The sequence below is a fragment of the Pholcus phalangioides genome, unplaced genomic scaffold, assembly GCF_987345545.1.
Source record: "Pholcus phalangioides strain wild (caught in Gottingen) unplaced genomic scaffold, Ppha-v1.0 ptg000015l_1, whole genome shotgun sequence".
NCBI lineage: Eukaryota > Metazoa > Arthropoda > Arachnida > Araneae > Pholcidae > Pholcus > Pholcus phalangioides.
In genome coordinates this window covers 46066121-46090200 of record NW_028301608.1, presented here as the reverse complement: position 1 = coordinate 46090200, position 24080 = coordinate 46066121, and the positions used below count along the sequence as shown (strand labels likewise).

Genomic DNA, 24080 nt, shown 5'->3' with positions numbered 1-24080 from the left:
CCCTTTTGAGGTTGACATAAATGCAATAACATTAATTTCAACTTTATTATTTATATCTTGTCAATCACGAAAATGAGAATTAATCTCTCCGTAGTGTATTATAACATCCAATTGCATCAATCCATATAGTTTAGGATGTTTTGAAAGTAATTATGGGCCCATATAAATTACATTGAAGAAAATCCGTAGCGTTGATCAAGCATTTTTTGAAGAACTTGAAGCAATTTGAAACATTTTTACGACTGATTTATGAACTTTCGTGGAGAATAAGCTAATTTTACACAAAATAAAGTGTTCCAGTCTCTGCCACGAAGCTGAACTGGAAGAGATCTCGGCAACGGGATAACTCCAGTGGCAAAGTTCTGGAATTCATTCATTCAGCATGTTTTGAAGCAAAAACAGGCAGATAGATAACTATAAGCGTTTTATTTGTCATTAGTGCGTCATTTCAATTTACTGTAATTTGTGGTACTTTGTTTACCACCTTTGATGATTTCTCAGTTTATTTTACAAATAGATTGCACCATTGCTTATCTTTGGCATCTTTTTTTAGCAATAATTGTTGGCTACCCGTATTTTTAGAGGAAATATGGTCAAAGTAGCGACATGTCATTTTGATATCCCTAACAGTTTTATGAACACTTCACTGCCATCTGTAAGTAAGAATTTCAAACTATCTTTTCCACACATCTTTTCAAACAGTATGGATTAGTAATGCCAGCTATACATTTTTTTACAAACTATTCATGGATATGTGTCTCCTAGTTTTTTCTTAGAGGAGAAATACTTTATTTCTCCTGGATGAGTTTTTTCCTCTAGACAGAAGATAGTCTAATATTCTGAGGCCATGTATAATCGAGTCAAAGGTGGATAACAGTCATCTACAATAATAATTATATATAGCTTTTAGTAAGAGTGGTCTGTTACTACCTATGGAGGAAAGAATAGTTATTCTTTCCTCCATGGTTACTACCAGTGATGGTAACTCGTGGGAAAAATTGGCCAAAATTGGTCCACATGGGAAATTTCTTGGCGTTTGTGGGAAATTTTGAGAGTTCTCAAACAAAAGAATTTTTATTTAAAAAAATATATAGATGCAAAACAATGCTTCTCCAGTGTAAAATACTTGACTGCGTATTACCACCGATAGATGGCAGGACAATTTTCGGAATGTGTAGGAAAAATTTAGTCAAAAGGAAAATTTTCGAGGGAAATTTTGTTTAACGAGGTTACCATCACTGGTTACTACCGCTCGAGACACGTAGCTCCGTGCACCGTGAGCTTGAACTGTTTATTTACAAAGTCATATGGGTTAATAAACAAAGTCACGGTAAAAACGCCGCGTTTGGCTCAAAAAAAGCTAACGAAATGCATTCGATTTCGAGGATTTTGACACTCGACGCTTCGAACGCGAGGTTTTTCAGCTCGAATGCTTTCGGCCACGACAGTTTGAAGCGATTTAATTTGAGTAAGAAGCTACTGACAACCCTCCTCTTCGGGGGAACTTTACTGGCAGCTTTGTGGAGCAAGAAAAGGAGAGGGAAGACGCCCGAAGCATTTCAAGAATCTCAACTGCTCAGCAAGAACGAAAACTATGTCAAGAGTTTCGCCATGTACAAGTATAGAGACTATACGCTTCCCAAGTTCGTCTTGCAAAGCTTCGAAAATTTGAAAGACTTTAAATGTAGAGAAGATGACATTTACGTCGTGTCGTTCCCAAAAACAGGTCGATTCAATGCATTTGTTACATTATTATTTACATGTCCCCACAATGGCCCGGGGCGATTCTTGTCTTTTTTCACATTTTAAATCAGGGCTGTAACTAGGCTGGGGCACCACTGCCCATGGACTCTGAGCCGAATGGGCCCCACAAAAGTTTATGTTTATTTTGCATAACTATTGACCTTTCAAGAGGGGCTTCTTAGAAGGGACACTACAGGCCTGCTTTAAATTCACTTTAGATTGTCATTGTAAAAGAGCCATCCTTAGAAACGTCACTTTCCCCAATTTCTACAACAGATGGCGCCTCTACACTAACACATAAAACCTTTCTCCTTGATTGTAAGTGAACGTGTACGACCAATCTGGACAGTCTCTGCAAATAAAGTTTGGCTCGAGACCCATAGGTCAAGAATCCTCGTGAATGTGAGCTGATCTCCCCATTATAAAGTTTCTCATAGAGATAAATGGGTCTACAACAGTACAAATATTCAATCATTATATTTCACTCACCATTCAAAAAGTAGATGGCAGCACTATAACAAACATTACACAAAAACAATGTTGAGTTAGCGACGTGAACTCTCCAAAACATATAAATTTGTTAAAGATTTCATAGGAGAATATGGATGAGGTGCATGTGTAGTTTATGAGCTCAATAATCCTTGGCTGTAGGTGGTGTTTGTACTACCCATTTTGGAAGCCCCCTACAAATCAAGTTTTGGTTGTGACCCATAGCTCAAGAGTTTCTGGCTGTGAGTAGATTTGTGCGACCCATTTCCAAAGCCCCTTACAAATCAAGTTTTGTTCACAAGTCCCTGGCCATAAGTAGATTTGCATGACCCATCTCAGAAGCCCTGCGAATCAAGTTTAGGTTGTGTCATGCGACCCATAGGGTAAGATTCCCCTGGTTTTAGCCATCAGCAAATTTGCAATTATTTACCATATTTCTTCGAATCTGTGAAATTGTAAACACTATTCTCACTGGTTCACATGTGCACAACGGTTAAAGAATGCTGACATAGTCAACATATAACAAACTTGGCATAGCATTTGATGAATAACCATACTCTTTCATTTCAATTCCACAGGGACTACTTGGCTCCAGGAAATAGTCTACTGCGTCATGAATGATGCAGAGATTTCTTCTGAGAATCTAGAGAACCGGTTTCCTTATTTAGAATTCTTCTATCCTGGAGTGGCTTCGATTGAGAAGATGATCGGACAGCGGTTTATCAAGACCCACCTTCCATATTCCTTGCTTCCTAAAGATATACATGAAAAAAAACCAAAGGTACGGTATTACTTTTTTGAAATTAAAAAAAATGCAGAAGTGCTGGAAACACAAAACATGGACTATATCGGAATTCATTTTTGATGTGCATGAAAATTGAATTCTAGCAATGAATAAAATAATATTATATATTTTACAATTAATGTCAAAACTTTACTAGCAAACCTATCCTGTTGCCAAGGTCTTTTCCAGCTCGGTTTTGTGACAGGGTCTGGAACATGTATTGTTGGGCCAGGGCCGTCATTTCAACACTTTTTCCGGGGGGGGGGGGGGGGGCTAAGAGCATGTATTAAAGGTACACATATATATATGCCATTTGTAGTGTATTTTCAAAAGCCTATATTTTTTAGTAAGCCTAAGTATTTTCCCTAAATGACGGGCCTGTGTTGGGCTATACAAAACAGGAGAAAAAGGGGGAAAAAATTTAAGTACCAACCGAAATTGTTGTGAGCCACACATTTTTTTCCGAGAAAAATGAATAATTCTTTTTTTTATTTTCTGCTAAGACACCTGCTTTCTGTGTTATTTTGTATGTGGAATTTAAATTCCAAAAATTTTGTTTTTTCATCAGACTCTGATAGAAAGTTCTCTGCACCAACACCAAATGATTGGTTTTTCTGTTGTCCCAACTTCAAGGCGCGAATGCGAACCAATCTCCCCCTTTAAAAATGTCTTGCCATAGAGAGCAACAGACCTACAAACAGTACAAATGTAATTCAATCATACCACATCACTCACTTCCTTTCTGAAATATAGATGGCAGCACTGAAAAATCAAACACAACACTACAGATGCACTCAGACTCTTAGGTACACACACAGTTACACATCCGGCACAACTCACTAGGTAGTAAATCACCCATAGATGGTGATAGACCTGAGTTTTGCTCGGTTTGAAAGAAAGTATGCAGATAATTGAATTCCAAATTGGTTTTGGTCATCTATAGACACAACAGTTGCTGGCCAATTGGTACAATTTATAGCAAATTTGTTGCATCAATGGTATGTAGCATTGCCATGTTTGAGTCCAGGAGAGCTTTGACCGTCAAAATGCTTCCTTATAAGAGGGTTTGCTGGGGGGTTTTTCATTACCAATTATCGTACCAACAATTCCTCGTACCGAGGAAATTTTTGGGAAAAAACGGCTCTAAATGCAAAAAACGTGAAAACCTACATTTAGCACTGTTTTTTTCATTTTGTTGCACGTTGTATTTTCACTCTCAAAACTGGTACAGGGTAATTTTCAAATGCTTGTTGAGCATTTTTTAAATCGGAATCGTACTTCTTCTCTCTGAGATGTGAAGCGGGTTGTATTCGATCCTTCAAAATATTCAGTGTATTAATTTTATTGAGAAATACTATGCATTTTACTTCCATGTTTACATTCTGATCTTTAAAAATAATTTTTATTCCAAAAAGAACTGTCAAAATTTTTCGTTTCATAATGTAATAATTTTTGTATTTTCAAGATATTTTATATGATGAGAAATCCCAAGGATGTTACTGTATCATACTACCATTTTGTGCGCATGTTGAAAATGAGTAATTATTCTGGGAGCTTCTGCGACTTTGCCAAAGAAATGATTGGAGATAAAGGTATATACGTTTGAATATTGCTATACATTTCCAAATACAAAGTAGAGTTTTTCAGGCTCTCTTATATTATTTCATGTAGAATCTCAGAATCAGACTTCATACATTAGATGTGAGATGGTAATGCTGCAGACTCTGGTTAATCTGGCACATATCTGATTAGAGTGTGTGGATTACTGGAAGTTAATTGAAAAATCTCATTTAAATATAAACTTCTGCACACACACACATGTAGTGACGTGGTTTTCTCTTCTATGCTCGAAGAGAACCCACCTTAAAACACCAGATTACTAGACAGACCGGACTAGCACACAGCCTAGATCGATAGTCTACTGTACATTAGTTTCTGTGTTAATGCTGATCGACTAGTAGCACTTAATTTACACTACACGCTTAATTTAACTGTAATTTGTGCTACAGTATTACTTCAAATACAAGTGTATGATGTTCTACTTGTATAAATTGTAAAATTATGTCTCACCTTATACTCAAGAGAATTGTTTGGTCCTCATCTCCCTATCGATACTCTTGGGGTAAATATGTTTGGATTTCACACGTTTCTCTTCTCTTTTTTTAAATCTTTTTTTTGCACCCATGCGCAAACCGATTGCAAGTGCATCACCACATCCTTCCACTTTACAAGATAAGAGGCAGTATGCAAGTCTTTTGATGTGCCGACTGTGATTTGATCCACTCAAGTTTGACATTTTTCTAGTGTATGTTGTTTGTCTGAGAATAAATTGTTTTCTGACATCAGTAAAAATTGATGGGAATGTTCAGCAAACCACTTAAGGGCAGTACATAGCATGCAGATGTAGATGCATCTTCAAGTATATTGTGTGTCGTGTTATTTCTTTTGTCATTTCATGTTAGTGTTTCATTGAAAATTGAATGTCATTTTATACTTTTTTTGAAATATCAATGCAGTTCTGACATTGTTTTTGTGTGGAACAGATTTGAAGTTGTTATTTTTTCCCCTTGTCAGAGTCTGTATGGGTCAGGACAAACCTGGAATTGTCAGAGGGGGCGGGAAATTTTACTAAAAATGGCAGGGAAATTAGTCTATTTTCATTCTAAAACCTGGAAATTTGTAACAAATTCTAAGTGTACCAGTGTATTTTACCATAATAAGTTAAATACCAAAAGCTCAAAAAAGGTAAAAATTTCTTTTTTTTTTCTTTTGTAATCTATAAATTTTGTTAATATTGTAGCATTAATTTATATTTTAATAAATATTGCATTGCTTTCAATGTCTATAATTTTCACAAACACTGCTTAAGTCGTCACTCTGTTTAAGACTTCATAATTTTTTTAATAGCATGAGTGACGGCTTATGAAGGTTTCATTATATTTCCTTTAAATTCATGAATTTCATGACCATCTTATTCCATGTAGTTCCATATGGTCCTTTGTGGAAGCATTACTCTGAAGTATGGACGATTAGAAATGAGCCTAATATCTTGATATTGTTTTATGAAGACTTTCATAAGGTATGATTTTATTTATTCATTCATTTTATTATTATTCATTTTTGTATCCTTTTTATTTATTTTTTTGCATAATTTTTTAAAATAATTATATATACCCAAACTGACTTGCAAACGGTTTCCGGGTTATTATGCCATGGTCTAGGAGATTTTCTTCCTGACGTTTCCCCCCCCCCCCCCCATCTATGGCAGGCATCATCTGAGGTTATTCGGACGTAAGTCTCTGCGACAAGCGAGAAAGGCTTCGTACATCTACTGTCATTAACTTGTTCTCTATGTGCACTTCTGAGACTTGATCGGCCGCAGAAGAACCGCATTGGTTGGCTTGTGTGGATGTATTGTGCGCTGATTGGCTGCAAGTGGTGTCTGGCAGCGATTGGCTGTCGAGGTCATTTTCTCTTTGGCATTCATCGGAAGCACATCTCGACTCTCTATATATATAAACAGTATGGATTAGTGATGTAACATATTACCTCGGTCTTTTCAAATTTCATTTTGTGGCCAGTAAATTAAATTTGAAAAGACCGAGGTAATATCATCCGAGGTGCACTACCATACTCGTCTTCATAGAGAAGCCATCAAAATATTCAAGCACCACAACATAAATCGAAAGGAGGAGACAATGACGGTGCATCCCACTTAGGTCCCGGCACTTCAGCAGCGTAGAGAGTCGAGATGTGCTTCCGATGAATGCCAGAGAGAAAATTACCTCGACAGTCAATCGTCGCCAGACACCACTTGCAGCCAATCAGCACACAAGCCAACCAATGCGGTTCTTCTGCGGCCGATCAAGTCTCAGAAGTGCATATAGAGAACAAGTCAATGACAGTAGATGCACGAAGCCTTTCTCGCTTGCCGCTGAGACTTACGTCCAAATAACCTCAGATGATGCCTGCCACAGATGTGGGCGAAACGTCAGGAAGGAAATCTCCCAGACCATGGCCTAATAACCCGGAAACCGTTTGCAAGTCATTTAACGCCGGCCATGAAAGCCTCAGACAATATTTATACCCAAACTGTTTTTAATTTAGTTAGGTCTAATACCCTATATCTTTCAAGTTTTCTGTTGGTTTGTGTGATAAAATTTATATACCCCAAATTTTTTTTAATAAGTGGGGCGATGACAACTGTATAAGGTGAATTTGCATAAGTCGGGATACCTTTTCCATAGGAATACAAAAAATATTAGTTAACCGGGACCACATTTTTGGAAGAGCATCTTTTTGTTTTATAACTACGACTGTAATATTATGGTACTTTCTACGGCTTCATAAAATCCAACTTGTATTGTGACTGCAATTCAAGTCCAGTAAAAAAGACTATTCCCAAAAAATCTGTACAAATAAAACTCATGGGTCAAACACTTTAAATGTTCCAATAACACCTCTGCCCATCAAAAAAAATTATTTGTATTTGGAGGCAGAAAATCAACTTTCAACCATGAGTTGAAATTACTCGAAAGTTACAGACAATTTGCATTGTCATCAAAGACGATCACATTAAAAAATATATATTTCAAACTGGGGTTGAATTTCAGGTACAAAATTGTGACCTTTATAAAAATAAGAGATATTTAACTAGCCTAGAAATTCCATTTCTTAAATTTCGGCAAAGTTTTCATCTTTATATACTGTAGCCTCTCAAAAGCTAGTGTATTTTCTGCACATATCATGTTTTGATAGAATAAAACATTTCTTAACTTAATTATCACTTAGTAATCTCTAATATTTCAATAATAATCCCATGATTATGATTAAATTTCAAAAATGTGCATTTTCCACAGAAAATCATGTAACTCTGAGTAGCAGAAGTTGGGGTATTACTGTACACTCTTTTTCTAAAAAAACACCCCTAAAAAGTAAGCCAATCTTCTTCAAATTTTGCACTCAATTTTTTTTATACCTAGTATGCGAAGCCAAGGGTTAAGTTTTCACGGCCAACAAATGTTAACTTCTGTTATTCAAACTTCAATTTCTACTGAGCAATTTGAATTGCATTAAACAGGTAATAATTGTGAATCATAGAGCATAAACTACTAGCAGGAGAATGACGTCACCTCAGGTGTATTGAGAATGCTGTCCTAAACATTATTCATTGGAAGATCACATGATGTGTATACTATCAGTGCAATTCTTGTTTTCTTGACATCCGTAGGAGTTCAAAGAGAAATGAAGAAGGAGGGAACTGTTTGTTTATTCCAAGATTTTTTTCGCAATTATTATTTCAGAATTAATGAAAAAGACATAATTCCAGAATTATTTGAAGGGATAGTTTTATCTTTACCTTTTTATCTTTTAAGAGTTCTCTATCATTTTTTAATCTTAAGAAGACAATTAATTGCCATCTTTGGAGATTGAACTTTACATTTCAATGGGGAAATTTCGAAATTTCTTGATATTAAACACATCACATGATATCCTTGTATTTGAACTTATCCATTGTGGCAGCTCCTTCCTTCCTCCAGTAATATAAGCTTGATGTTGCAGATGGTTGATCTTTTTTCACTTTCAACATTGCTATTCCCTGGATACACAACAATGTTGCAGCTACCACATTGTCAAGGACCTTATTGTTAGTTGGATGACTTCAAAACAGGGTCACATAATCAGAAGGCAGGAAGGTGGTTGATCATACTGAACAAATAGGCTGCCACCTATTATGTATGAATACTGCTGCACAATAAAGTTGACAACAGTGATTGCTGCAATTAATAAAGGCTTTAGAAAGTCAAGGTGTGCAAACACATAGTAAGATCAGATGATTGTGCAATAGACAGCATCATTGGTCATCATCCAATGTGCTGCATCCCAACTTCGAGGCACAAATGCAAACTGATCTGCCTGTTTAAATGTCTCGCGACAGAGAGGAACAAACCTACAATTATTCAGGCATTACACTTCACTCATAGAAAAATTGATGGTAGCACTACACGTAACAAGCATTACACAGAAACCAACTTCTCGTTAGGTTCACAATTCCAACACATTCCAGCATGTACTAATTCGTTAGACGTTCCGCAGAAGAATATGGATGATGTGCATTGTGTGGTTTAACAGTAGTCTCTTCCATACCACCCCATGGTATTTTCTGCCATCTCACGGCTCTTGGTGGAGATGGAATTATTTTTACTGCTCCTTCTAATGTCCTAAAAATTGTAGAGTTGTCTCGATTAGTGTTGTTGTTGTTGCCGATCATCATGGTTGCCAGCAGACTGACATCACATAATGTTCAATGACAAATTCTGCTTCAATCTTGGATCAGATGACCATCACATTTGTGTGTAAAGGTGCTGGATCTAGTGATTCCAATCAGTCATTATTTTGCAGTGGCACACAACCCTGGTGTGTGGTGCTATGGGTTATGGCAACAGGTCACTACTAAGTCATCCTGCATACAACTTTAACAACTCAATGATATATTGGAGACATCCTGTGGCCGTTAGCATCACCCTCCATCCTAATGCCATTTTCCAACATAATGCCTGACCTCACATAGCTCGCTTATCTCTGGATTCTTTTTTTTACTTCACAAATTTATTTATTCATGTGTGAAAACATAAGCTTTTTCATATATGAACCTTGAATATTCTAAAATGTTTGTTCATCATCTGATGTTGTTTGACCTGGAGTAAGAATGCCCAAGCACCATACCATCCAAAACAGCTGTTAGGCCCTCCTCACACGGGGAAACTAAAATCGAGCTCGAGTTGCTTCAACTTGAGAGTTGAGTTGACTAGAACGAGTCGAGTTGCCCGTTCTCCTTCACACGGCGCTACTAAAAAAATATTCAAAGCTCGGGAAACTGAGTAAAAACAGCACAGTCTATTAGTTTTCCTTCTTATCTTCCGGTACTATCTTGTTAACCGGGTTAGGAAAAATCGAAACAAATAAATAAGAAAAATAATTTCTATTATACGTGAACTTGCTACACAGAATTTCAGCTCACAGGTAAATACAAAATTTCATTATTTAAATTGATATCATTTTGAAATGACAATAAAATGGTAAAAATTAGATAATTTTTTAGTATAATTTCATTTCATTTGGAAAAAAAATCGTCTGTTTTTCCCTCTATAAATGTGCCTTTCAGTACCTATATATATGTTGGATTTAATATATTTTTATTGTTTATTAGTTAAAATATTGTCACGCAGAATTTGAAGTAGTTTCATGAGATGAAACGACGAAAACTGGTTCCCAGAGGCAAGAAATAAACTATAGGCAAAACTAGAGACAAACAACACATGAATTGTTGTTTATGTTTCAGGGAATGATTATCCCTGAATACTCCCACACACAGATGTGCGCGTACGTGACCTAGATTACAGACATTCCAAGCAAGGAGGAAAATCAGGGACCATCCCTATGGAACATGTGCTTGTTTAGGTTCATGTAAAAGTAGACAGTATTTTGAAATTTTCTGCAGGTTCTTATCCAGGGCCGTCTTAAGAGCAACATGGGGGCTTCCAGCCATGGGAGATTTGTTTTTTCTGAGATCCTACTTGGCAAATTCATTTGGTTATTCCTGAAATTTTTTACCAGATATAATTTTTGTGATGCTCCATCTTCTTTTGAAATCGCCCCCGTGGGGGAGTGTCTGGGTTTGCCCATGTGTTTACCACGGACCCGTCATCTAGGCGATCAGGGATCAGGGGGCTATTGTCCCCCGGCTTTCAAAAATACACTATAAATAGTATATATACGTACATACAGTGAGTATATGTTCTTTGCCCCCCCCCCCCCCGAAAAAAGTTGAAATGACAGTCCTGGTTTACCATTTCATTCAGTGGCGTCAGAGCCAGGGGTGCAAGCTCAAGCACCCACGGTAATTTGTGGCATGGATCCGAGCACCCCAGAATTGATTAAGAAATTAAACTTTCCGATATAAAACTGATGACGAGCACCCACAGTTTTGAAACAATTCCGACCGACGCCCCTGATTTCATTATAATTTCACAATAATATCAATTTAAATAAAGAAATCGTGTATTTACCTGTGAACTGAAATTCTGAAGAAATTTCCATTATATCCTTTCAACTGATAATTTATTATATATATACTCTGGATTGTTTTTCAATATGAGTCCAAACTCGCATGACGAAAATATGAAGGAATGCCAAAGGCAGTTTCTCTAGTTTCTTCAACGAAAGTTGGCGGCGACTAGCATGTCAGTCGCCAAGTGACCGAGTCGCGTTCGATATTTCGTCGCCAAGACGCTAATTTCCTCATGTGAGGGCGTCTAGAGCGATATACGTACTGGTCTTCGGGAGACGGTTTCTCTTATCAGTTGCCGAACTTTAGTTTCCCCGTGTGAGGAGGGCCTTACTCTGGCGCAACAACCATTTTTTAACAAACGAAAATGCACAGTTTATGAATATTTTAGAACTTTTACATGAGTAACCAAATAAATTCAAAGTGTGTTCTTATCCGTTCTGTCACCATTTTTTTATGATAATTATAGCTTTAAACTGTTCCCATTATGTTTTGAGAATGTCTTACGACCCTTATTTTTTCTCTCATTTTTTTTCTTTGTATACTTAATGATGATTTGTTTTTTAGGATATTCGAAGAAGCATCCGAAAAATTTCAGATTTTTTGGGCAAAAACCTGACAGATGAAGAAATTGACAGGATTGCCATCCATTGCAATTTTTCAAACATGGCCTCAAACCCTACAGTGAATTATTCATATTGGGATGATCTGGGAATGAGGAATAAGAATGAGGCGAAGTTTTTTAGAAAAGGTATTACAAGTATCATGTGTGATAAAATATACAGTGAAACTCCTATGTAACAATAATCTCTATAACTATGATCGCCTGTATAACGCTTTTTGGTCATGGCACACACACTTCACATAAAGTTAATACAGTACCACCTCTCTAATCTGGACCTGGTTGATTATGGATTAAGTTTTGTTTATTTCTCAAGTTTTCATATTTGTAGTACGCCTATTTGAGCACTTTGATTCATATTTTTCTTTGAAAGCAAACTAATAAAACAAAACAAAAAAAATATATATGTATACAATACAATACAAATACAACGCCACAACAGGCAAACTGCCCAACGAGGTGGCTGACTTAAGAACATCATGGATCCCCGAACCCTTTTTTACCCTACCTACTACTGCTACACCACACATGCACCCCGCCCACAACCCCCCCCCCCCCCCCGCGGAACCCCCAACGAATCGGTACATGCGGGAATGTGCGTGTACGTGTAGTGAAACCTGACGTGAAGTTTTTTTTGTTTCTCTGTAATGCTTGTTATGTGTAGTGCTGCCATCTGCCACCAGTTTTTCAAACTATGTGTGAAGTGTTATGATTGAATGATTTTTCGTTGTAGGACTGTTGCTCTCTGTGGCGAGACTTTTTAACGGGGAGATCGGCTCGCATTTGCGCCTTGAAATTGGGAACCACAGAAAACCAACTTCAGCCGACCACCACTGTGGTGTTCGAACCCGGATCCTCGCATCGCGAGTCCGTCACTATAACCCCTCGACCACCACAGTCTATATATATAGACTTTTTACCCGTACTTTTTACAGGCCCATAATTAATTTTAAAATATCCTAAACTATATGAATTTATGCAGTTGGATATTAAAAGGCAATATATGGGCATTAATTTTCATGCCTCAGAAGATATGAATAAAATGTTTAAATCAATGTTATTACATGGATATCCAACTCAAAAGTAGGCCCAGCTAATTACTTCATATTTAATCTCCTGGGCTTCATATATCTCTAAGTGAACTCAATATTTCAAAAATCGAGTATTTAATACATTTTTTAAAATTATTGATATGACAGAGAAAACCCCGCCAAATTTCCGCATTTCTACATTAAAATCGGCAATTTTCCCAGAAGCCTGAAAATTGCAATGAACCAATACCAACCAACAATACCTCAAGAAAAAAGTGGTACTGAAAAAAATAAAATAAACAAAACCATAAAAGTGCCTGGTTGAGAATAAAAAAAATTTTTGACGGAAGTGTCCAGATTAGAGAGGTTTTACTGTGTATTCCATCTGTAATACTATATCTCAGAGGTTCTAAGACAGTAAGTTGTGGCACCCTGGTGTGCCATCAACCTTTAGCAGGGGTGCCACAGACTGACAGCCCCGACAAAGGTTTTTCAAAGAGATTCTTTGTTAAACTGCTCTAGGGTGTTGCAGATAAGTGTTGATCAGAGAAAAGAGCACCACGGGTGTAAAAAGTTTGAGATCCCCTGTTATATCTGATATAGTCAAACTTCTCTCTGGCCCCTTAGTATCTTGTATGGTACAATAGACTCTTGCTAATCTGGCACACATCAGACCAAAGCGCACCAGATTACTTAAAAGTAGATGAAGATATGTATTATAAATTTCTGCAGACAGACTATGCAGAGTGTGTAATGGGAAGAGACATGCAGTGACATGTTTTCCCATTACACACTCGCAGAAAGCCTTCCAAAAATGCTGGATTATTTGATAGGCCAGAGAGTCTACTGTAGTTCCACTTTATAGGATTTGAATAAGTTTTTATTTAAAAATTCAAATTTCAAAATTGTATGATCTCCTGTTTTCAGCATCTGCTGTTTCCAGTCAGGGCCGTCTTAAGAGCATCATGGGCCCCCGGGCCAAGTGATTTTTCTGAGGCTCTGTCAGGCAAATTCTTGAAAATTTCAACCAGATCTCATTTTCGTGAGGTCCCTTTTCTCTTGAGGCCCCCGGGCCGTGCCCGGGTGGGCCCATGCCTTAAGACGGCGTTGTTTCCAGTGTTCCTGAAACAGAAACAACATTTTTTAAATACTAATTTTGTGATCAGTGGTGTCATAGCCAGGGGTGCTAAAGCACCCACTGTAATTTATGGCATGGGTCTGAGCACCTACTGAATTGATTTAAGAAATTTAAATTTCCTACGTAAAGATCAAGACGAGCACCTACAAGTTCTAAACACTTCTGGCACTTTTTATTGGGATGTGTTTTTCCCAATGGTATTGATTTATTGGGGGCGCAGTAGCCCGGTCGATAAGATACTCGCCTAAAGTACCAAAGAATGTTTAGAGGTGTCGCAAGTTCGATACCCGGTTCGTCCTTGTCAGAAAACGTTCCTGGCACAGGGGTACAACAAACAACGGCGACTTGACCGCAGCAAAAAACTGCTACCGCAGGGAGTTCCCCCATCGAGAGATTAGTGCGCCAACCTCTCGATGAGTATAAAAAAACACAATCCTGCCGTTCGGAATGGGCATTAAATTGTAGGTCCCAGTCTAATTAGCCCTCGTGTGCAGAAAATCACTGTGGCGCGACAAAAATGGTCAAATTGATTTATTAGAATTTTGTTCATTGATTCTTTCATCAATTATTAATGTATAACAAAGGTTTTTAATATTTCAAGTGTCCATAACTCTCATAAAAACATAATGTTGTTAATATAGATCAATTTTTATTGGTTATATCTGCTGATGGATGTTTCGATGCAATAAATTCATTGAGAAAAAAATATTCATTTCAGGTACTGTAGGCGACTGGAAGAACTATTTTACTGATGACCTGAACAAAGAAATGGACCAATGGATCCATAAACACCTTGAGGTGGCAAGTCTGGGTTTCATCTATGAAATATCGGAGAACCAGAAAAGAACAGATAAACCTTGAATGTCTGATTACTGTACTTGGCATACCATAGGTATCTAATCCCTTTATGCGTGTGTGATAAAATATATTCGAAAGTTTTAATGTCGTGAATTGCAATGTAAATAAATATCTAGATTATTTAACAAAAGATTCTTTGGCTTCTATTCAAGTGAAAGTAAACATTATATATATATACATACACACACACACATGTAATCTGGAGTTTTCAAATCAAAGCAAAACAATAGATAAATTGTTGTACCTTCTATGGTCTCGTGTATATTTGAATCATAGATGTACAGTCAAACCTCGTTAATGCAATACCCAAGTAATGCATCACTTCGCTTGCTGGTCACTTTTTGAAAATCTCAACTGCCCTCAATAAGGTTCTAATGTTATTAAACTCCTTATACTATGTGACTCCACTCGTTCAATGAGTCACTTTTGTGAAACCGCTGTTTCAAAATTTGCCATTATAACCAGAAACTTTTCGTACAATATACACGATAAGTGGAATTTCACTCTTACCGCATAAAAAATGTACTTAGCAATTCAAGCAGAAGCCACCAAAGCCTCCATTTTCTGCCCCCCCCCCCACCTCCTCACTGCAGGCTTGTTAACAGATTCTTTCAACATTAGGCTACTTCTTATTTTCTTATTTGGGAATGGTTCAGCAGGAATTTTTTTTCTTTTCGAGTTTTGATTCTTGGTTAACATTTGCTAACGTCAACCGTTTCTTGCAGGTTGTTAACAGCTTGGCTAGCTTTTCTAGCATTGCAGATCACCATAGCATCGTCTGCAAAAAGGGCGAGAATGCCCACCTGAGGCGTAGGAAATGAATTAATGTATATCAGAAAGAGCTGGGGCCCAAGGACACTGCCCCTGGGGCTAAAGCTGTTATATTTTTCTTCGAAGATGTCTATCTCCAACTCTCACTTGGAAAGATCTTCCTGTTAAATAGTTATAAAAAAAAAGTATTAAATGTGGGGGGAGACCATAATCGATCATTTTATTAAGTAGAGTCGGGTGATCACACTGATCAAAAGCTTTGCTGATGTCAAAGAAAGCCGCTGCGACAAATTCATAATTGTTAAATGCAGTAGTTATATAGTCGGTACCATGCATGAGTTGCGTGACACATGAATGTTCATGTCTAAAGCCATGTTGTGTTCTGGGCGTATGATATTATTGATAGTTAAGAAATTTTCAAGCCTAGATGCAATAATTCTTTTAAAAATTTTGCTGCTGTTCGAAAATAAGCTTATAGGTCGGAACGAATTGGGAAGCATAGGGCCAGAACCTGATTTATGTATTGCTTTAATAATTGCATGCTTCCAAGGCTTAGGGAAATAGTGATTTTTTATGGCAGCATTGAAAATATTTGTCAGAGTGAAGAGCATATTTTGAGGGAGATTTTTCAGAATCGGGTTGCTGATACCATCAGCTTCACAAGCTTTTTTGGTATTTTGTTTAGAGATGATCTTTGTTACTTCTATGATATCTGTTAATTCAAAATGTTGGGTATGAGTGTGTAAATGATGATGTATGTATTCAGCAGCTTTTCTTCTGAGCCCATAATGAGTATTAAGGGGCTGAATATGATTTAGAAAAAAATTAAACTGCCTTTCAAAGGCATTAGCAAAAGTCTCTGCAATATCCTCGTTTGTTACCACAATTCCATTGGGCCCCAAAAGTTTGTTAATGTTATAGGTACCCCTGGGCTTTCACAACTTCCAAGCTTTCCAGATGTTGTTATTCTCAGATGCGTTTTCTATGAATTCTGTAAATCGGCTATTCACATGATGTTGAATTTCTAATTTAATTTCCCTATTTTTTATCCTGTTTAATGCTATTTTATAAGTTCTTTGTCTGAATCACAGAGGACCAGCCTTCTCCAACCTTCTTCACATTGCGAATTTCTTCATTAGTTGTGTCGGCATTTTAATTAGAGATGCAACAAAATTTTGAATAAATGAAGTCATCATTAATAATAATAGACATCGCGAAATTATAATTTCACGATGGCTTCATTTATCCAAAATTTTGTCACATCTCTATTGAGAAACAATTTCTTAATGTACGAAATTACTTGCAAAAATTTAATAAGCGGATTTTTCCCTGCTTATGTCGGCCCGTGGGATTATCTTCCTATGGTTTTTTCATTAGCCCGCCAGGTCTTCTGTAAGCGGTTGATATTGCCTTGAGGGCAGGACTCTGCGAAAAATTTCCTCGCATTCCGAAAGGAGGCAATTGCCCTGGGACCCCCTCTTAACAGAGATGGACTTCAGGATTTTGCCGCCCCATTGCTCTTATATGTGTATTTTGTTTCTTAATTTTTTTCCGAAAAATCATGATTACCACCTCCTGTTTCTTAATTTTCAAAATTTGAGAATTTTTTATCACCATGTCTTTACCGTCTGTTGCTCCAAATATGGTTTTGAGTAGAGCCTACTGTTTCATATGCACATTCATAACATCAATGAGATGCCGTAAAAACTTTAAACAAATTGTTAAACTGTAATCGTGACAATCTGTGATCTATTTCATTCATTATGTTTGTTGTGTTACTCAGTTAATTGTGTTGCAGAATTTCAATCAAAAGATATGATGCAATATGTAAACCTTCCAGAACTTCTGAATTGGAACTGGAAAAAAAAATCTCATCTTAAAATTGTTGGAGTTGATTTATTCATTTAAGGGGTGCCATGACCCCTGAAGTTGAATTTTCAAACATGACTAAAAAATATTTCATTCAATCGTGAAACTCAGATGCAAAAAATATTGGGTTAATTTTTTTTTGAAAATAAAACTAAAAATTAATGAATTATAGGGTAAATGTGTGAACAAAAAAAAAAACTTTGGACGCGATTTTCACAAATTGCAGTTTTTGAACTCATCTATGTTTAAGGTTTGAAAGAAACCTACCTGCACCAAAAATTATGAAATTTTGCAGAAATATTTATATGGCATTTTTAGTGCGATGAATCTCGAACTTCAATGTTTGATCATCTGTTAGAATTTCACAAATTTTAAAGTTTGAAAAAATGTATAAATTTTCAAAAATATGAGAAAATATTCAATATTTTTTTCAAAGAATACTAGGGTTAACTTCGAAATCCGAAGTTCATTTTATTGAATCTGAAACATTTGCAACCTTATAAAAAATCGTAATATATAATTAACACCCACTTAAAAATTTGAAAAGTGTGCACACAAAACGACACAAGATGGAAAAGAAACTGATTTACTTTCTTGATTGTATAGGGTTATATTATTGTGCAGTTCAAAAAAATGCCAAGTTATATGTTTGGTGAATTTGGCCGGATTTTTAAGTGGCGTCATCAATTTTTAAAGCGTTATAACTCATTAATTATGGGTCAGATCAAAAAACGGAAAACACTTTTCCATGTTCGTTTTTCACAAGGAATCATGTGTGTTATTATTTATTGGGCGGTCGATAGTTACCACCCTGTATATAATCAGAGCTCCACTTATCATTCATTAATCATGCCAGCTCTTGAAAATTATGCTTCTAGAAAATAGTACTTGAATCCTTTGTTTATCCATTGTTGAAATGAAATTTTTAAAAAATGTGAAGGAATGCATTCGCTCAAAAAAAATTTATGTTTGAACCCAGTTTTGATGAATCAATTATTTAGGCCAAGATGACATTAATTTCAACGCCTGACACGAAATCTAGAGCACCACAACACGCGTTCGTGACCTCTCTCCTAATAGACAGTGATTTGTTAATCGCGATAGCACCCAATTGTCCAATATGTTGTAAAAATTCTGCATGTTCTTTTTTAACTAAAATTAGTGTTCCAGACTCTGCCACCAAGTTAGGCTGAAAGAGATCTTGGCAACGGGATAAGTCATTACCTCATAGAGGTTCTAGAATCTAGGAGGTAATGGATAAGTCCAGTGGCAAAGTTCTGGCGTTCATTCATTTAAGCAGTGCTCACGACCAGAAAAAGGTTGAAGACCTCTGCTCTGTACAGACCGTCCCAAATTGTTTGCCCACAGATCTCTTTGCCACCATTGACTTCAGAAAGAAATTCTTACAATGACATTTTTTTTTTTTTTTTTCAAATCACACGCGGTTACTTACAAAGTCTCAGATTTCTCGAGGAGTCGTATACGTAAAAAATGGAAAAACCAACTTTTTATGCAAACTCTGTGCTAAAACTTCCAATGTGTAAAAAATTATTATGTTTTGGTGACTATTGCTATGTTGGCGGGTTTGAATTGGCACAAAAATTTTCATTTTAAGGGACTGTACACAAATGAGATCGAATCAAAAATTATTGAGATTTTATTTCATTTAGATTTTATTGTGTATTTTTTTAAATAAAATGCTTTTCATTGCTCAATTTGTCAAACGCTTCTCATCCTTCTATTGGACAAAGTTTACCTATATAAAAAAGCAATTATTCAACTTCTTGAGAACCAGAAGTAAAAACAGAGTAAAAAACATGTGATAAATCTTTTCGACAGATAAGAAGCAAATGCAGGAAACATTGGCGGTTAGAACTTCCAACCAATAGTCATACGAGAAACGTAAATTGAAAGGTGGTTACATTGTGAAACAACTTGGCTGACAAGACTTTATTGTTAAAATTATTGACGTGTGAAACTATTCTACTGTGTTTAGTCACTGACAATTTTTTTTTTCCAAACTTATACTTTAATAATAACTAAAAAAAAGTGAATATAGCATTTAAAATTATATATTTTTAAATGCTATATTTGCTTTTTTTCTTAAACATATAGTTTAATTCATATTTTCGCTATTTGTGCACCACACCCTTAATCGTTGGCAATAAATATGCTGGGAACTAAAAAAGTAAATACAGCAACTTATTAACTTGCTCTATTTACTTTTTTTGTAATCACTAGAATTTTCTGTAAATGACTTTTCAGAGCAGGATTCATATTCTACTAGGTGGATTTAATTTTTTTTCAGGCCCTATATTTCCATGCAAATTCAAATCAACATGATCGAATAGGTGTTGCATGTATTTCTTGTTTATGTATTTAAACCTAATCTTCGCATTTCGGGTCAAAAAACGGAACATTTCGGCAAATACAGAATTACACGTGTATTTGCTTGGACAGTGTGTGAGAAAACACGTTATATTGTACGAACACATTGTACATCTTTGGCCTTTACCTGGGCTTCAACTAGATGCTTGGTCAGCCGGGGCAAACATGCATTTTGGAGCCTTCTTGCAATGTTGAAAGGCAGGTTGAAGGGTGAAATTCGTGCCCCCTCTGGGCCGCGGCACCTAATCCTCCCGCTGCCTCTTAGTTGTGGCCCTGGCCTTGAACATGGATGTTTTGATAAGTATTCGGCACAGATCTGGACCTCAACCGTGAATCTCATTGTCACTATTGTGCAGCCGATAGCAGCTGATTTGAAATTGATCAACTTTTCTTTTAGCATGACTCCACAATCTTTTGTGATAGGATCAGCATCAGGTGCAGAGACGCCGGTGGGGGGGGGGGGCTGCCTAAGGTGTGCTCCCTCCGAAGGTCGATCCTGCCTACACCCTTGATAAGCACACAGAAAGTTGTGTGTACACTGCAAGCGACTACCATCAAATGCTTGAACTGGCTAAAAAAGTCAATGGAAAAAGAACATGGAAAACCACCTTCAAGCCGAGATTATTGTGTTATTTTGCAGGAAAAACTTTAAAAAATAATAACAACAAAAAGGGGAGAGAGATTTGTGGTGCACAAATTCATTCAATTGATTGTTTATGACAGATTCATTTCAGCGCCTGACCCGAAGTCAAGCGCCTCACGACGCGCGTCGCGTCACGTACTAATAGATTGCGATTGTGCTGTAATTACAGGATCCCCAATTACAGGACCACAGTCTATATAACGCCAACTAGTGCTTATAACGGGCAAAAGGGAGTTTAGTTTAAGATTAGAAGAGGGTGGTTGGCAATTCCACCTTTCAATCGAAAATAACTTTCGCTTAAGAATCACCTTTGGCGAACAGCGTATTTACTCAAGAGTGATTCCTCCCATCCCGGTTTAAATTTAATTTAAAATTTATTAACATTATTATTTTTCTATTTATTTGTTTTGGTACGATTGAAATTTTCAAATTCAAAAGTTTCCAGAATCATCTTTAGCAAATAGACTTATTCGCCGAACACCTTCCCTTCCCAACCTGCCCGAATTCTAATAAACGACTCGTTAATTAACCAATTATAAGAATGAATCGACGAATATACGCCTCACCTTTTTATAAAGATTTCACCATCGCCGACAAACGTTTCCAACAATGGAAAATAAATCCCGTACATTTTCTAACAATACATATTCGGCCACATATTGTTACATTATCATCGTACAAAGAATGTCATTGTTACACGATATTTGCATTTAATTTTAATATGTTCCCCAGATTTTGATGTATAGTTTTCTAAAAAATACTTTCAAACTATGGGTGGTGATACGGGGAGGGAGAGGAACATTGCTCCCTCCCAAAACTTCAAAAATAAGTGCGGGTGACCTAATATGTATATGTGAAATAATTGATGCTCGTTACAACAAAACTCCCCAGTTTCACGAAAAACGGACGTCGTATCGAATTTTTGAAAAAATAAATCGGTTTCTTAAGAGCATTTCATAATTGTGCGGAATAAAAAATTAATGTAAACAGTTGAAAGTGAAAATGAGTGTCAAGTTAGAAAATAATAAAATTATGTTAATTAAAAATTGCATGCAAGTGGTACATACGCATTCGCCGATAACAATGGTCGAGGTTAAACACAATTAAGAAAAGATTTTGTTCTTTTTCTTTTTTAAAAAATAAGCTGGGCAGAGCTGATTTCGAACGTTATGTTTGGATTGAGTGATTTTTTTAGGTGGTTATATATTGGATACAAAATGACAAGAAAACATTTTAAACTTACAGTATCGTTCATTATATTGGAACACTCCCAAATACGACTCAGAAAAACCACTTGGTCCGGCGGGGGTGGAGACCAGACCCCCACGTCCCCCCCCCCCCGAATGTGAGAAAATGACCGAAAAAAGGGAAAAAGACGGCCAAATCCATTGTTCTGTCACTTTGGTCCCTCCCTGAAATGAAAGTGGTCCCCCCCCCCGAACGAAATTTCTGGCTACGCCCCTGGGCATGATGCTCTTAAGATGGCCCTGCTTCTTCCCAGGGCCGTAGCGAGCTTTCTCGGGAGCAATCTTTTCTTGGAGTCTCCTTGAAATAGTTATGCTCAGAAAAAGGAGCAATTACAAGCGCATCCCCCTTCCATTCGGCTCGGGGCACCGCCCAAGTTGCCTCAGAATAGTTACGGGCCTGCCGAAGTCACAGGGCTCGGTGCTTTAGCTGGTGTTTGCCTGCCCCTTCTGTTTCTTAGTACTGGGTCTGAAAGGGATAATTTCAACAAATGAAGTTCATGAGTCTTATAAATATGAAAGAGAAATCACACGGAAAAATATCACTTTAATTTAATCACTTTTAATATCAGTTTAGCCCGTACGTGATGCGTGCGCTACATGAATTTTACCATAAAATTCAATTAAAATACGTACGAAGAAGATAGATTTCTTTTATGATGAGTATCATGCATAAATGTGTGGGTTTTGCTTTTTTTGTTTTTAAATCTCATAATTAAATCAAACAAGTTGGGGTTTTATGCATGTTTACTAGTTAAATAGCAGTATTCTCATTCTAGAAGCTTTTCCGACTTCTTCGTCCCTTAATATCCAACCAAGAGGTGGGGATGATTATCACACCTAGAGTCTGATGATATGGTAGAATGAATCTGTCCCGTATTTTTAAGGGACAGTAATGACTAGCAAAAATTGCCTCCTCTGACATGACTCTGGATTTGCGCCTGGGGGGGGGCGCTGACTGCTGTTTTTGCACCGGGCGCCAGTAGGTCTAAGACCGGCCCTGACTGTGTATTGACATAATCATTGTCGCACAGGTTTTCCGGGTTATTTCATGGATATATTATAAATACTTCTATATTGCAGCCATGAACAATTTTACTGTATTCCGTAGCAGCACCGGAAAGATATCCCACCGAGTGAGAATTTTTTCTTGAACAGTCCTGGGTTAAGGCAGGGCCGTCTACGGGCCTATGCGTTAAGATGGCACTAGAGTAGGCCCTACAGTACGCAGAACACGAGAAAAAAATTACGATGTGAAAAGCTCTATTGAATTTTAAAGAATGAGAGAAGGATATGAAACGAAACGCAACACTCTCACACATAAAGTTTTTGTAAAAAGATGGGAATTTTTTCAGCCCACGTTCAGAATTGTTCTTGTTAACTCTGTTGGACACATGGAATGTTGCCTTATCTGAAAAAAAAAGATGCTGGAGCAAAAATCGTGTATGACGATGCTAGATGATCTTGAGAAAATCCTGCGTACGCTACTGTATGGGATTCTAAAGTAAATTATCTTCAACCCATCGAGCATGGAGAGAGGAAGGAGCCGCCGCGACGCGGAAGTGACATCCCTTACAAGGATATCTGACTTAAAACGTATTATTACATGAATGTGTCCATGCAAATTCAAATAAACATGATCGAATAAGTGTTGCATGTATTTCTTGCCTAAATTCAAACCTAGAATAGTTCAATCTTCGAATTTCGGGTCGAAAAACGGGAAATTTCGGCAAATGCAGAATTACCCGTGTATTTGCTTGGACAGTGTGAGAAAACAGGTGATATCGTACGAATACGTTGTACAGTGGCTATCTTTGGCCTTTACTGGGCTTCAACTAGATGCTTGGTCAACCGGGGCAAACATGCATTTTGGAGCCTTCTTGCAATTTTGATAGACAGATTGAAGGGTGAAATTCGTGCCCCCTCTGGGCCGGGGCACCTAATCCTCCCGCTGCCTCTTAGTTGTGGCCCTGGCCTTGAACGTGGATGTTTTGATAAGTATTCGGCACAGATCTGGACCTCAACCGTGAATCTCATTGTCACTATTGTGCAGCCGATAGCAGCTGATTTGAAATTGATCAGCTTTTATTTTAGCATGAGTCCACAATCTTTTGATAGAATCAGCATCAGGTGCAGAGACGCCGGTGGGAGGGGGGTGGGGGGCTGCCCAAGGTGTGCTCCCTCCAAAGGTCGATCCTGCCTACGCCCTTGATATGCACACAGAAAGTTGTGTGTACACTGCAAGCGACTACCATCAAATGCTTGAACTGGCTAAAAAAGTCAATGTTTCCAAAGGCAGAATGGAACTTGGCATCATCACGAATAAAAAAAATTTCCACTTATGTCCAACTTTTCGTTATTGTTCTTGAAGTTTGTTGAGCAAATTCACGTACGCAAAGGGGGGGGGGGGGAAAGAACATGGAAAACCACCT

At 37.2% G+C, this 24080-nt stretch overlaps 1 protein-coding gene across 1 annotated transcript; it reads left to right on the top strand.

The window, feature by feature from the left end:
• Positions 1 to 1224: 1224 nt before the first annotated feature.
• Positions 1225 to 14863, top strand: LOC149076103 (sulfotransferase 1E1-like). Its single transcript, XM_089243632.1, has 6 exons — positions 1225 to 1726; positions 2811 to 3013; positions 4482 to 4608; positions 6001 to 6095; positions 11652 to 11835; positions 14594 to 14863. Exons 1-6 carry the CDS (start codon positions 1369 to 1371, stop codon positions 14734 to 14736), a joined length of 1110 nt encoding a protein of 369 aa, XP_089099758.1. The 5' UTR covers positions 1225 to 1368; the 3' UTR covers positions 14737 to 14863.
• Positions 14864 to 24080: the final 9217 nt, after the last annotated feature.

Bases quoted from the DNA above. Each gene is read 5' to 3' on its own strand.
- LOC149076103 (XM_089243632.1), top strand. From the start codon at position 1,369: ATGCATTCGATTTCGAGGATTTTGACACTCGACGCTTCGAACGCGAGG. The intron at 3,014-4,481 runs GTACGGTATTAC...TGTATTTTCAAG, and splicing joins TACATGAAAAAAAACCAAAG to ATATTTTATATGATGAGAAA. The intron at 6,096-11,651 runs GTATGATTTTAT...TTTGTTTTTTAG, and splicing joins TTTATGAAGACTTTCATAAG to GATATTCGAAGAAGCATCCG.